The sequence below is a fragment of the Vollenhovia emeryi genome, unplaced genomic scaffold, assembly GCF_000949405.1.
Source record: "Vollenhovia emeryi isolate VEMERY1.0 unplaced genomic scaffold, V.emery_V1.0 DF939132.1, whole genome shotgun sequence".
NCBI lineage: Eukaryota > Metazoa > Arthropoda > Insecta > Hymenoptera > Formicidae > Vollenhovia > Vollenhovia emeryi.
Window position 1 is genome coordinate 1,914,325 of NW_011967234.1, and position 16,899 is coordinate 1,931,223.

Consider the following 16,899-nt stretch of genomic DNA (forward strand, 5'->3'; position numbering starts at 1 on the left):
TCTAATAAGAGAATATTTTATTTTTAGATAAAAGAGTAATAATATTTATTACTTAATAGACCAATTTACTCGCTTTCAATTCCAAAGAAATATATAAATGTATTCGAATGATCCGTGAGGATTTGAAATTATCATTTTGCAACCCGACTCCTCTTAGCACTGGATCGATTAAAAGCCCCGCGATATTAGCTCTCTGTAATCGCGTAAGCCTTCGTACGATTTCGTCGACGTTGATCGACATCGATATACGGGACGCAGCGGATGGAAATGGACCATGGTAGTACTACGCATTCCACGCCATATCAAACGTTGCCGGCGTCATGGCGGCCTAATGCACCGCGTCGCGAGCATAACTGTATGTGCCAAATAACCGGAAATTACTGGGCGCATTTCAATCAGAACCGCCCGGCAATGTCCGTCGCATGGACCATCGTTTGTTCCGCATAAATAGACGCCTAGCTTGTATGATAATCTCTCAAATCGAGCCGGGAAATCTCGGGGAATTGCTGGATTCTCTATGGAGCGGTAGCTTTACCGCTTTTCCGGTAAAGCTACAGCGAATGATCTCTATATTCAACGGAAAGGACCGCTCGTTTATCATTCATATGGCGATTATCTCCTTATCATGCCAATACCTATATCGGTAAAATGTAGAAATTTGAAATATATTTCTTTTATAAATTTGACGTTAATTCTTTAACAAAAAGATTACAAAGATTCAATTTAATATTATTAATGTTAAATATCGCATGGTTAATATCGAATTTTCGTATCTATTATAAAATTTGGCGGATTTGAAAATTCGAGTTTTAAATATACGAATAGATAATATTTTATGTATCACTTAGTTCCATTTTGCTCTTGTATTTAAATTAAGCTAAAAATGAATTTCTTAAAAAACAAATAATATAATCCTTTTAATTAAATTTTCATTTAATTAATTTTAATTTTTATTAAGAAAAATCAACCACAGACTCAGCTGTCAAGACGTCTTAATTCTGCTAATCCTTACATTTTATTATTTTATTATACCTAGCAAAAATGCAATGTATTTAATATTCGTATTTTCGTATGTACATTTGAACGAAAAAATTATAACGAATGCTGTGATTATATGACAAGCGCGATAATAACGATATTTTGAAATCTCTATCTTTTATCGACAATGTAAAATGGAGTGTAAATTGCAGCGTGAAATAGAAACAAAAATTTGCAATCCAAACAGCGCAGAGCGACATTATATACATATATTGTAGTCGTCATTGAATACTGAAAATGATTTTCCTCCGTTTATCCTCCATCATTGCATGCATCCGCTATGAAATTGCGCACTTAAGCAGGATAGAACGCAATATCGTGTAGTAAACGCCGCAGATTTATCTCGATCGTGCATTGCTGTATTTACCAACATGTTGCAATTGCGTTAGTTACGATACTTCACGCGTAGTACAGCAAAACAATCGTCTTTGACTTGGATGAAGCTACGTTCATTTAGCCTGTAAAGTGCAATTGCACCTCGCTTGCGATAGGAGCGCAACTCATTAAATCTCTCCGGCGGTTAAATGTTTCAGCGAGCCACGCGACACCCTAAATAGCTTTTTGATAAATATATACGAAAATGGTATTCTGCAGCACGTTTTAAATTAAATGTTTTAAATAAACATTACGTTGCACTTTGCATTTTATTTTATTTTATTACCCACTTTGCGAGATGTAAAGAAGAAATTTTGAAATAGATCCCATGTATTTTTTCCCACATTTTATCTCCATACAATCCAACAAGAAAACTAATAACAATTAGTTTCACTATTTTTACATAGAAATAATAAAATTAACTTCTACGTATAACTTTTTTAGTCGTTACCTGCATTAAAGTTAATTTTATTATTTTCATATGTACACAGCTATTAATTTCGAGATTAATTATACGTACATATACACCCCACATTAACTTTTAACTGTTTTTCAACAATTTCCAATTTTTTATTATGTTTTCTATCGTCACGTTTCAGTGATATATGTAGCCAATTGTAAGAGAATCAATTGAAAGGATACATATTTTGCAATCTTTGTGGATAGCAAGATAGCGAGGATCTTTATTCCTCCTCTCTTTTTCTGTGATGTCAGTATCGAGCATGGAGCACCAGCAATCTCAAGAGAGTGCCTTTACTCCACAATCTTCCGCTTGCGTTTTATTGCCGGGCTACTCTCCTCTCGCTTGTCGAACTGCTCTCTTGATTTTTCTCAGCCACTTGTTTTCATCGCTCTCTCTTCTCGGACACTATATCCCAAGGGTGCTTCTCGTTCCGTAGAAATCTTACTTGGTGTGCGTGTATGCTCGCATATGTGTGATTGTAGACATACGTTCCCTAATATTACATTAATCGAAGTAAATCTTCGAACAATTCAATGACTCGTAAACGAAAACAATTAATATTGAAGATAAATGAATAGTAGTTAACGTAATTTTTAGGCGTTTTAATCACCGTGTAATTTACTTTTTTTATTAGAAATATGTGAAAAATTTTAAATTACAGTGAATAAAAATTTATAACAATAAAAACTTTACAATTATGAGTTTACCGAAATTTTATTTAAATAACTAATGTGCGCTATATTTTTATTATTAAAAATGCATGAAATGCATTTTTCCGTTGGGATGTCATGCAACGCAAGTCCTTCCATTTGCATATCATTTTGCAGTATGTGCGATGGTAATCTCAGGGGAGTGTCCACTCCACGATCTTCCGCATATGTCATATTGCCGCTGAACGACAATCCTGATTGTTCTCGTGGAAAAGAGAACCGTTCTTTTTTCTCTTGCTCTTTCTCGAATGGTATCCCTTATGGACGATTCTATATAATTCTCATCGTTATTTGTAATGCATACGAAACGATGAATAGATACTGATGATAAAATTTTATTCCTGTTAAATCCTGCTAGCAGGTTTATTGTCCTTCGATTATTGTACAGCCTCTTAATTTTATAAATATATGAAAATGAAGAAGCATCTATTTTTATTATATTAACGATATTTTATTTTTAAACATAACACGTTTTCCATTTTATAGAAACCGAAAAGTAATTACGTTATAGAGAAAAATCCCTTATGTGAAGATATTTTTATTGAATAAAAAATATTTAATTAGCTAAATAAACTATATCTCATATTATTGTCGAAATATATAAGTGATATCTGTGAATCGTTTCAATGTTCTGCGGTACATAAATTTTTATCGTTATGTCATATGACAACTTATGTCATGTGCCGTAAAGAATATATGAATTTTACTACATTATTTGAACTGTGAAAAAGAAAATATTGTTTTAATACCTACGATTAGTTAATGCGTAGGAAAACAATCACAGAAACTTCTGTATTAAACTTAATAAAAGCTACAATTATAAGACTATAATACCTGATATCTTTATAATTTAAACATGAATCACACTTTGAAAATTATTATGTAGTTTAAAGTTAATTTGTTATATGTGCATGTACGATTATAACTTTCTAATTAATTTTTTCGATGTTACCCAATTTCGCAGCATTCTCACGTTACTATTATTGCCGGTGACAATTTTGCGAAGTACCCTCCATGAATGGAAACTTGTTAATGAGTTTACTTCCCATAGATGTGATTCTCTCGAGGTAATTTAAATTAAAGCGTTATTGTGTTTCGTTATTTATTCGGAAATGAAAGGGGAGACGACCCATTTATAACTATTATCTGATATCAGTGATAAAAGGGGCTCGACGAAGAAGCACTCAATGGCGGATTTTACAATGGTAAGATCCAGTATAACGATCGTCTTTCGTGCAAAGAGTTCAATCATGGAAACTTTTGCCGAAGTGTGCACACAAAGAAGGCGTGCTCCATGCTTTCTTCGTAGCGTGGCTTCTTTTTTTCTTGAAAAGTACGAAAAAAGAAAGTTCTACTGGGCGAAAATCTTTACCCCCTGACTCGTGAGACAATGGCATAGTTTTTTTTTCGCGTCGAGATCGATGAACATTATGGAGAAAGATGGCGCGATCATCCTGTCGGTCGTTTTGTTATATATGTTTTGCTGTGATAAGTTTTTTTTCAAGGACTATTGTACATTGTACTGTGACACATTTATCTTGGGACTTTTCGTGCAACTAAACGCAATAAATAAGCTCTGCTTTTGTAAAGCAAAAACCTCTCTTTTGCCACGCACGTGTGTAAGTTTATTATCATGATAATAAACTCACTGGATGCATCCGGTAAATATACATATTGCATAATTATTGCGCGTATGTAAGAAATAAAAAATCTAGATTTTTTTCAATATACATCTAATTAAAGTGTGTCATTATAAGACAGATTGGATATAATATTCTCAATAATATTAAACTTTTTTTATCAAAAAAGTATAGTAAAATACTAATTGTAAGCTTAATCTCTTTACACATATCTATGAAATGGTGAACAAGAAATTATTGACTTCAACGATTTAGGTTGGATTAAGGAATAAGTTTCTCTCGCGACCAAACTCTAAGGTCTGAGAGAAAATTTAACGCGGCAACTCTACGAGAGCCAACTATGCTATTTAAATTAATTCCTCCGCCGCGTTAAACGCTCGCATACTGCATTTCCGTGCCTATCGCCTCGCGATCGTTGTCGGCCGAGTCATGTACACTAAAGCAGCAAAACAGTGTGTCGGGAACAGTTGTCGCGACAGATACTACCACTTTGCGCTCTCTCACGTTTGGCTCTGACATTAATACGGCGAATTATATTGAATGAGTTCCGCGAGTGTGAGTGCGGAAACGGATTTAAACGATCCGTATTAGCGCAACAGTTATATTTCATCAGCGAATGAATATTCATAATCCCTGTATCTCACGTTTTGCATTATTGTTACACCTCTGCAATACGTTATCTTAATATTAATGATTAATTGTCGGTATTATGTAACATAACGTAGTTTTGGATGAGAGCAAACTATATTTTCATATCGAAATCCTGTCGTTCTTTTACACGATGTACTTTCTCATACTTCGGGGAAATTCGACCGGCAATAACTATTTAACAAGATAATAATTTGATTCTCCGACATCGGAGAAGTAAATGAAAATGTAACCTTAATGTTTGCACACGTCGCGAAAGTTAATTCTGGCAAATAATTTGTCGGTGAATGCATACTCATAATACACGCGAAGATGCAGGAAATATACAAGATGCTCTATACATTCTCGAGACAGATTAAAGATAAAAAAAATTGTAGAATTAAATTAAATAATATTAAATGTGTTTTTATGTTCCTATAAATGGATAAATCAATGTTCGCGTCGATAAACGAAATGACAGGTTCTTGCATTATTGACGATTAAGATGTCGTCAAATGCGTTGTAAAGCGTATTTTTATATATCCCCACATGTACACCTTTTACCTTTTAACGCGCGGACGTCCCTCGATTCCAGCCTGAAATGGATTTGCGGAGTTAAAGCACACGTGCACGAGTTTGCCTTTAAATTCGTCATCGAGGGTTGCTGCATGTCTGCCGTCCGTGCTCCCTTCTAAAGGAATTGCATTTTTCGCAGACCGTGTTTTCATCTGTTTCTCCGTTTATTATATCACTATATGCCTTTGGTGATAAAAGCACAATTTTCAGTTAATTGCCGTTGTTGCGTGTAATAATAATATTGAAAAAGGACCAGCATACTATAGTATTTGTTAGGAATTTAATACCGAACTGACGATCTTCTTAATTTAATGTATACTCGAAAGAAGACATTTATGTATCTTATAAATGTTGACGCGGTATAGCTGAGTGTACGCTACAGAGAAGACATTTGTACACTTTAAATGTAGCAATTTTTCACGAAATGGTCGAATAATATATTTCCACAGGGTTAGGATTTATAGCTGACAATTGTGAGTTCTGGATTTTGGCCAACGGAAACGGAAACGTGTAAACAAGTTGAAGCATTTGCAAGCAGGTGTATCGATTCGTCACACACTATCGAGACATATGTCATACAATATTCTCTTTCGCCCATGTATCTCGAATGTGATTTCAGTCAATATTTTACCAAATTAATTTGTCCATACATGAGTTCTTTTCCAGTATTTATTGTTATTAAATTGCAGGAGGTCGGCTACAAAATTAATTAAAATTTGTTGTTTGTTGCGATTCGGGATATTTAATGGACACCAGGTGCAGCGAAGAATGCGGGCTAATTATATTGATGCGGAAAATTGAGTTTTTATCCAACTTACACGCCAGCGATAATTGAATTCAAACTACGAGTTTTGACAACGAGTTCGCGACTTTTTGCCGTATAATCACAGCAGCGGTATCTCGGTGACGGTAGATAGATTAAGCCGCAACAAGGTAAAATTAAATAATAATTTGCAACCTGGCGTACCCGTGAATATGTTACGCGCGTGCTTGGCGTGCAGGCGCATCGCGTATAATATACTCGCGACCACATATCCCCGATAGCTGTATCGCGAAAGTACCCCTCCCCCCCCCCTTACCTTTATTTCTGTCCTGTTGATTTTATTTGCGAATACGCGTTGCGCATGAAACAACACGAGCAGAGTGCGCGTTCCTGCTCCTGCACTGGGAGCGGCGGTCGGATCAATGGAAATAATTAGTCGGATAAAAACGGTAACTTGACGGGCCAGTCGTTGTGTAAACTGCCCGGGTTTACGAAAACTCGTCAACAAATATATTCCGAAATAAATTTTGTAAATTGCACGACGCGTTAACGCGATTGCAACTGCGTTCACAATTTGCTCACGGCGCGAGCGTATATTATTATATAAAATAGATAATGAACTTGGATAAATACGTAGGAAAAAAATATATCATGTACGCTCCTTCATGTTATGTATTCACTGGTCTTGCAATACTTTCTGTTTAAGTGTTTTTGTTTTGACAATAATTGTAGAATTTTTTGTTACACATCACCTTAAATTCGGATTTTTGGATATATTTACTATCGCTGGTAATATTAGCGGTTTCCGTCATCACAGCTCACGTATGCGCGTGCAATGATCCTATTAATATATTTATTAAACCTGTAATTTAATATTTATCAATATTCTCTTTGTGGGGGCTATCAGTCTCGTTTACCTCTTTACTCTTGCGCCGCAAAGCAGGCTCTTCTCGTAAAATACAATTTCCGATATCGTGGAGGGAAAGCCGTTTTCGCAAAGGCAAGCAAAGTCGCGCTCCTCTCGAAAGCTCTTTACCGTCTTGATAGCTGATACTATTAAGAGGATCATACCCGCACACGTACACGCGAGATATCGGGTAACTCGTTCTAGAATGCTATTTTCAATTGTCCTAAATACCACTTTGTAATTTCGCAATAATGATAACTATTACGCGATGGAGAGCGGTAAGTAGTATTTACTAATTAAAGAGACTTATTCATCATCGGGCAGTGATTTTCGTATGCAGGCTTATTACGATGGAATAATACATGGCTCAAAGTCCACGTATACGAGGTTTATTAATCCGTGTACGTGAGAGAACTTGGGTAGACAAATGATGCTGTTAAAACTTAGGACAGCTATCGGTGGTTGAGGGAAACCAGATCTTAATACCTCGCATGTATTTAATGATGTGCGGTTGCAGACTGTCACGATGTGACGTCCGGAACTCCAGCGAGGGAGAGTTGTAATAATATACCGACTCTCACCCTGCAATATCTCCACCAAATTCAACTTCTTGCCCATGTATGTACGTGAATATTATCTCCAGACTAAGTATCCCATGATAACATATTTATAGTATTGCGAAGGAGCTTATATTTATATAAGAGCAAATATTACAAATATATAATACACATTTTTACGCGACTTTACGCTTATCTTGAATTTTCCATTTTAACACGTTTAAAATCTTGTTTAATTAATATCTTCTCTTTCACGTTACATTCCTCGGCCCGAGACCGCATTCACACCAATTGCCGGTGACAACGGGTCGGAGCAATTCGTCTTCCGGCATACGTTATTTTCTTTCGCACCGGCCGCTACTTAGTCACCAGAACGGCAACGAGCGTTCACTCCATGAATAAAACGCTGGTTATCGAGATCGTAAATCGCGAAGAGCATGCCGCGGCCGTTTGCACCCGTAGCGTCAAGTGGAGGCAAGGGTGCGCGCGCGCGCGAGGTCAGCTGCGGGATTCGTGCATCGCCCGGCGCTTGATTTATTCAGAAAATTTTCACCGCGATACGATTCCCTCCTCCCCGGCCGCCGACTTTGCGCGGTAAGTCGAATAATTGCCGCCCCCGGGAGAGTAAATGAATCTAATTGCATCTAAAATTTAAATGGGCGTTTGGCATTTGCATTTAATACCGACGTCTAACTAGCTGTACGAAGCTCGATAAAGCAAGACCAGCCGCGGGATCTGCCGTACATCCTCAACGTGGCCACAAGATTCGACGCCCTAAACAGGGCCTCTTGTAAAGGTCCGCGATCGTCAAGTTACGCGGTCATGCCGCTAACGTGTCAGCTGATCGCTGTTGTAAAGCTACTCGTTCCGTTAATATGTTTCATTTCTTCGCGGAACATTCAATTATTGTTTTGATAGTTTTTTAAAAGTTTTTACTTTTTAAGGGAGATATCTGTTTATTTTGGTAAGAATTGAAACACGCCTGTTGAGACTTGAACAGTATAACTTTTTTTACATGTATCTAGTGTCGTATGAGCGCGATATGAATGTGGAACTTGAAAATTCTTGTTTCGTAGAATTTTAACAAAATTACTCATTGCAATGAGAAATCTTGTCCGAGTACAGAAGTTTAATGGTCAATTTTGAGGTCTCGCACAGTTCTAAACAATGTTGCGACTGTAAGCAAGCGGCAGAGCGGTTATACTGGAAACTTGCCGCTTGATTGCTCGCACGCAGATACGCTTTCGAACATGACGCGAAAGGAATTACTTCATCAACGACGTAACATCAAACTTTAGCTTGGAAGCTGTCACTAGGTGTCCTAGTACGAACGACTACTTCGATTGCCTCGACGACGGTACGTCAAAGCACTGAAACAGAGTTGCTACAACTCGTGTGATGAAAAGAGAAGGTAGTAACAGCGTGGTAGCGACAGTGTTAGAATTTGTTCTACTAGTTGCTAACATCTAAAGTAATACAATGAAACTTAAAAATTACATAGTTACAATTAAATAAATAAATAATATAATATTTTAATCTCCATCAAATTTGTAGGATATTATTATCGATTTTTCGTATTTATCTCTCGATATTTCTCTCGCGGCATAATGATGCTGTCAGTCAGCTTAATAAATAATGTAATATGGTTTGAATTCGATATGCTCACCTACATATATTTTTACATTGATCACGAAATTTGATCGGTATATTACAGTATATAAGGAAAAAGCTCGCGGAGAGAGAAAAGAGATGAAAACATTTATTCTGTTTTACTAAATTATCTCAGTTATATCTATGCGAATATAAATGGGAGTAAAAAGATTAAAACTTGTCAAGTCTAATTTTGCTTTCGAAATTTTACTACTCGCTGAAAGGTACTTACTTCCGTCACCGCTCATCATAGCGCGAGTTGTGACTTTACGCGCGCAGATAGTACCCCTCGCAGGAAGCTACTCATCCTCTCCCGACGACGGAAAAGGCTGGCAACTGATAAGGCCGCGGGAGTTACGCAATATTGTGATAAAGGCGAACGTCGTCCCTCCTGTGTGGGGTGATAAACGCGACGCGGAGGCTCGTAGACGCGCGCGGCAGACGGCGGGGAGAAGGACGCTCGGCATCCCGTCGCGCGATGCGAGGAACGCTCGACGGGACATGGCGAGGCACCGGCAGGGAGGAATGCCGGTTAACGAGGATAAAGGGCATGGCGTAATGGACAGTGCGCGCTGAAATTCATGCCCGGCCATAAGAAAAATTGGACCCGCCGACGCCGCCACCGCCGCGCTTTTCCCACCGGAGAATTAATTCGTTGGAACTTATAACACGGTTCTCGCGGGGTGCGCTGTACACGGTGGCCGATAAAGCGCGGACGTCGTTAGCGGGAAGAAAGAAATTTCAAGTCGGTGGGTGTCGGGTTTCATTAATGAAGTTTTAAGATAAAGAACGTCATTGATCGCAACTTTGAAATTTTAAACGTAAAATTATCAGGGCCTTTTTCTGCCCAAGTAGAAACTGCTGAGAATTAGCTTCATAAACGTTTCATTTAAATAGTTGTTAATTAAATTACGGGGCTGGTTTATCGAGAAAAATACACATATGTCACCTTTTCGAGTTCGCGCTATATATCCGAAGATTGTGGAATTTTTAGCCGCAAAATTTTTCGCGGATTGGCGACGTCGAATGACGATAGAATTCTCTCTTTTTTTTTTTTGACAAAGTTCCCTGTATATATCGAGAGATAAAATAATATTGCGTTTTGTGTGTTACTATCTGTGGAACGATAGTGCGGAAGTTTTGACAGGTGTATCTTGCCGTGTTTATCCACGTTACCGCAAAATCCCATCGTAACGGATAAAAATCGCGCAAGCGATTTTGTAGAAGATGCGATCTCAGCACGGATTATTTTCCTTTCCGCTTCAATCCGTTGATGCACTCGGCTAAGAGCATCTTTTCTCTCTCCGTTACCGTGCAAAATCCCGCACGTGAAAAACTTTTCAGATGTATTCGCAACGTCGTATTGTACGCGTATAAAATGTTCTAGCATGTCCATCATTTTTCCCGCCGTCAGTATGGGACAGGTCGAGAACCGACGTCGCGAGCTGGCTAATAATTATCACGGTCGTTGGCCGAGCTCTCATTTTCAGAATCGTATTTTTCCGAAATGGCCGGACATATTACGCATGCAGGATTCGTGAAATAAAACCCAGCAGGCCGAATTAATCGCTCGCGATTCTACGATGGAACCAGCTGGCATTCGCGTACGTTAAATAGGTCGTTTCCAGGGACCTGAGCGTGCTACCATCCACCATGCAGCACGGTTGCAGGATCCAGATCTGCGAATCCGAAAAACCAAAAGAGAGAGAGAGAGAGAGAGACCAGGCCTCTGTTGAGTCCCTCATCCTCCTCTGCAGCCCTTTCAGCATTTCCATCCTTCTTGCTGTTCGTCTCGTTTCGTCTCTCTTTTTTTCAGTGAGCGTTGACGCAACGCCAAATTGAATTCGGCCTCGCGCGACGGTTCGTGAATAATTCTGCGAGAGCACCCGTGTGTCGTCTCTGTCAACAATAATCGGCCAGTTGTCGCGCATCTCTCTTCCCATCTTGCACGCTACCTCTTTTCGCTGTGCGCTGCAGCCGCAACTGCAACCGCCCGATGAGTATGGAAAAAAATAGACAAAAAGGGAGGGAGAAAAAGAGAGCGATGCCGCCAGTCATGGAGAGTCGGGGGTTTTTCCCTCTTATATTTTACCCGGCGCGCGCGTATCGATTTATTCATCGCGGAAATCGAGCGTAACGAGGCACAAAATGCCTCCAAACATTGGACCCTGTATCTGTCCGCGTCCAATTTTGTATTCCACCCTTTCCGCGTTCTTGCGGTCACTTCTCCCCGTCTGCTTTTTCCTTAAATAGGTTACCATCATGAACAGTTTCATCGCTCAGTACAATTTCACTCCTCCGCAAATTCGCTACTTGTCACTGTTTAAATACACCAGCTGCATTTCCCCAACACGGCAGCGTTATTATTATAGCAGCCAATTAAACGTGACGACGACGAATTTGTTATAAAATTATATTTTACCGTCCCGCTTCGCAAAGAGAATTTATTTGTCAAAAATTTCAATTTTCGAAAAAAATAGCCTTTCTGAGTAGTTCTATATACAAAAAGTTGCAATACATTTATACAATTACATCGACAATCGGTGTGATCGTATGAAGATGAATAAATAAGTTGTAAATTAATCAGAATCAATTAATGAATATCTTCTTATGTCCCTTAGCATGTTAAATAATTTTCAAAATTATTAAAACGATATCGATACTTTTTATATATTTAGAAACAATTAATTTAGGAATAAGAAGATTCATTTTGATGAATTTTGGTAGTCATTAATGATATCTGTGTTAAAATATAATTCAATATCTGTGGTAAATAAAACCAGAAAAAAAACTATTTCAATGTTTTATGTAATAAAATATATCATGATTGGTGATGATTTAAAACAGGCATATTGCATGTGACATGTGCTAACAGAAATTTTTTTTACGTATTTGACTTTCTGTTTATTTCCAGGAATATTGGCACGCATATTTCTGACACTCTGTCTCGTGAATTCTATTTTATGTTTTTTTTTTACGAGGTTTATGCCATGACCATCACACTGCTGTTTAAACATATTCACATTAAAAGATTGCATCGCGATAGAATCTCTCTGTTATTTTCTGAAACGGCTTTGTGTTATTATCACAAATGGAATATCGAACCATAATTTCCTGGCAATGCGACAGTTTATTTTCCCACCCAGCGCCTGTAAATAGGAAGAAAATGTAATGGAAGGACGCGAGACTGTTAACGGTCCGTCTTCTTCCGCAATGCAATCAGTGAAAAATAATTGCAGACAAAATCAACCGCTTACGCAGGTTCGAGTCTGTTTTAATTATCAAGCACTCACCGCTAAATCGATATTAGTGGCGTGCAATTGCTCGAATGTAAAGTTTTTTCTGCGCGTACCGTCGCTTTAATCACACACTCTCAGGTAACGATTATGTGTTTAAGTAATGCTAGCCGAAAGTAATACGTAACATTTTTTTTCTTCTTCTACGATCTATTTTAAATAAAAAAATAACGCCGGGGAGAAAAGGAGCATGAAGCTCATTATCTTGATTTTTCTAATAATACGAAAAATATATCTTTTGTATGTCTTATTATTTTATTTGATAAAAGAATTGGCATTCAATCTCATGCAACAAAATAATAAGACCACTGTGTATCGAAATTATACATAAGATATTTGGAATAGAAAGGCAATAAAACGATCAGAAAATTATAAAGTTAATTTTTCATGGAATATTTTAAAACTTTGAATGTTTTGAAACTATGATATTTATAGTATGTCTAGACATCTAGAAATTATTGGTAATTTGAAATGCTTTTTCCTGTAGATAATTATCACTGTTCACTAAGTATGGTACAAAATTATGTAATCTTATTCCGGGGGAAGGGGGGACAAAAAGTGATGGAGAATATCTGAGATTTATCGGTATTTCAGATACTTATAATTCTTGTAAAAGATGTTACGCAAGACGAGTTTTCTCTCCATCCCCTTAGTCTCGTATTTATCCTCGGGGAATTCTTTCATTTTTATACTTCTTCTCATTTCTTTGCGAACATTATATTTGAGTGTTGCAAAATTTATAATAAAAATAATATATTCGAAAGACACAACTTCATTTTGCTTATATAAAGCCATGTGTTCGTTAATTCTATGGTAGAATTACTTTATTCATGGGATACGAGATTTTATTAGCGTTCTATTAATCTTTTATATCTCGCAAAAATATCCTTCCTGTAAAAAATTTGGTGACAATTATGATAATTTCGTGGGATAGGTTATTCGACATGATTACTTAGCGTGTAATCATGATAAATGTGTAGAAAAAGAGATATTTCTCTGGGATCGATGTTAGACTTTGTACGTCTGACGTAGCGAATTAAAACTCGCGCACAATCCGACACCCTTGGCTAGGATTAAACTCTAAAAAGCATTGCGTTCTCACAAGACCGCGATTGCGTGTACATTATAGAAGGGCGCATTATAGAAAGTAATTTTGTTGTTACATGCCGGCGAAACTTCATAAAATCAGACCGGGCGCTTTTTCCATCTGGGAGCTTGCATTATTTCATTCTTTCAGTGTTTTTCGTCGTCCATTCCGCTCGTTCTCTGTACGCGATTTCGTCCACGTTATGTTTCCGCGTCTTGCTTGGCAATGGGCGTTTCGCAGACAGAGAACAGAATATATTAAATACAAAATGTTGCGTTAATGGATCTGTTATCTTCACTCTCTACGTAACGATAACGCGGCCGATATTTTTCGCAAAGAGATTCAGTTTTTTTCCACCTACACACATACTTTCGAGGAAAGATATTTTAAATTAAGGCTATGTTGCGTACACGGAACTCGCTGTATATTTTTTCTTCCGATGTATCGTGCATTATATTGTCTATTGGATATACGATGTATTGTATAATATATGCATTGTCCCCGTATCGAATTCAAAATCTGTCTGTCGTTTGATTTTAGAATACTATTTTACCCGAGGCTGTGCACTTTTGGGAACGAGCATTGATGGTGCGGGAGACGAAAAGCACCATTAGGTTGAACAGGTGAGAATTTCTTGATTATCCTACGATATTTTCTCTTTTGCAACCGATGGCGATTTTAATTTAGACAACGTTTCGCCTTTCCTGCTTACATTGAGTGCTAGTTTTTCAAATTGAATATACATTGTAATGCTTAGAGTACGACATTAAATGACGTCATTAATAAATTGTTACTATATTATTTACATTTATAGATCATATTTTTCGCTCCTCGGAAACTTTTATTTAGTAGGCAAAAAGAATAGAATATTAGTATCTTTTAGAAGACTTAGAAGGCTAAATAATTTGTAACTAGTTTTTATAAGACTTTGGGCAAGTAACTTTAGAAAAAGTTATAAACACATTAAGTCTCGGTAACAGAAGACTAATGATTGAAAAGTAGACATTTTTTTAAGACGAAAAGGTGTCGGAAATAAAAAATAGAGGAAAGATATTAACACTAGGTATAATCCGAAGACCGTTTTTTTAATTTTCACATACGTACGCGTATGGCTGCAGTCGTGGCGTTTATTTGCATAGAGACCAAGATGTTAAGCTAAAAGCGTGTGAATATGTATCGCACGTATTTGCGCGTTCGCATTACCGTTCATCTGATTTACCACTGAGAATTTACCACTGGAAACACGTACTGGCGTTATTATGGTCTTATATACGGCATTATAACGTGACATACTTGTCGTGATCCAATATGCTGCTACGATAAAATAACGGAAAAGTAATTGGTCGGCATAGCGATGAGGATTCTATTGTTTAATTAATTTCGTTAATTCTAAATTTTTCATCGAAGGTACTAAAGCGGATTAATTTTTTTATTCCCTTTATTTTGGATTTTATTATTATTTTGCAGTTTTATGAGAGTTTAGTTCTCCAAAAGTGCGAGTGCCATCTAAATTGAACTCGACATATCCAAAAATGTATAAGAGATATGAAATTTCCTATGAAAAGTTAATATATTAATATACGCGAAATCTTTTTGCAATAACGTCGGCATCGGCTGTGTTGCCAGACACATCGGAAAGAGATAAATGTTCGCTGTTCGTTCTTGACCCTTTTCCGGACGCAGTAGCCGGGCGTAGTTTGGCCGCAGATACGCTAGCAACCTAAATTAATGCATCCGTGTCCGCCGACCAGATAAATAGAACACATGGAAGTGCATGGACATAAAGTCGCGTGTACACATAACTGCATAGTTACGTGGTTTTCTGCGCTTGTAAACAAGCTCTACATTCCTCCCGTGTTTCTAACGAGGCATGACTTTTCACCGCGATGTTGGCACGTATTTCCGAAACCACGCGCGAATTGTCTCGCGTGAGCAGCCATTCGCGAAGACAGTGTAGCAACAATGAGTTTGCCGTGATTACGGATTTATGGTCCAGCATGTGGATGACTTGGTGCAAAAATGTAACTCAAGATACTAAGCTTTCTTGCATCAGTGATATCACTTTGGCCTCGTAAACGGAACAACATCCCCGTAACAGTAACTAGTGTGCGCGAATGTATCTCTGTTTATCTGTTTAATCTCTTCTGTATGACTCCCAATATCATTCGTTTATTATGTATCACTGCAACTTATAATATATTTTCTATCTATTACTATCAATATTGCAGTTATATAGCACTTATACATCTAAACTCTTTACATTTTATTCCTCTTTTTCCTCAATGTTTTTAAGTGTCTGTAATGTTCAACTAAAGTCTATGGATTCGTTCCACAGTCCAAAGGATTGTGCGGATCAATTCTCCTGCGGATATAAAAATTACGTGTATGTACATGAAACGCATAATTTCAGCCTGACAGAAGCGCTGGTATAGGCGATACTTGATAAGCGATTATTCCCCCATCTAAGCCTACGGATGTCCCGGGCAAAAAGAAGCTTCGCGCTTCCGGTATTTATTGCTGCCGCAAGCAAAGGGTGTTAAGGGTGAAAATGACGTGAGGGATGGCCACCCTCCGCGTAAGCCGCGGTCAGTGCAAACTCGATCGATCGGAATAGACGTGCGCAGCGCGGCTTTCTTTAATTTATCGTACTCAAGCGTATATTTCGTATCCTGATAGAGTGTTGACGTTCAGTGAATAAAAGAGAAGAGTTTACGAGAGATACGTAGAGGCGCAAGCCGGTTATCGGATATAATAGAGAGAAACGCGTGAAGTAAAATAAGACAAGGAGGAGAACGCGGGTTCGATTCTAGGGCACATACATCAATCTCTTGCCAACTTTCGTTCCTATTGCTGCCAATAAAAATCCAGGCGGGAACTGGTGGTAATCTTCGCGTGTCAGCTGCCTGCTCGCGAAAAACTTTGCGCGTTTATCGATCTCCTATGTATCATTATATACTAGTTCCCGTCACGGCTGCGGTGCAAACCGGAGATAAGACATTTGCTATTAAAGTATGTTCAATAGAGTTGATCGAGTAGCCACGCGAATGGAGATGTCAAATTCCGGAAGACCGAAAGCGCGAATGGCATCGTGCTAGTCGCGTACACCAAGATTTTTGACAAACGGAATGCATCTATATAAGTAAATCGGGGAAATTGCTTTAGCGGGATTAACTTTGCGCTACAATAGAAAAGGAATGTCGAACGGAGCAT

General features: G+C 37.9%; 1 protein-coding gene across 1 annotated transcript in view; it reads left to right on the plus strand.

Annotated features, from left to right (window-relative positions):
• The window catches only part of LOC105568028 (leishmanolysin-like peptidase), a 261,167-nt gene that overhangs the window by 207,913 nt on the left and 36,355 nt on the right, over nt 1–16,899 (plus strand). Inside the window, exon 4 of the mRNA XM_012023381.1 lies at nt 14,230–14,312. Coding sequence (XP_011878771.1) covers nt 14,230–14,312 — 83 coding nt within the window. The remainder of the gene's footprint in view (nt 1–14,229; nt 14,313–16,899) is intronic.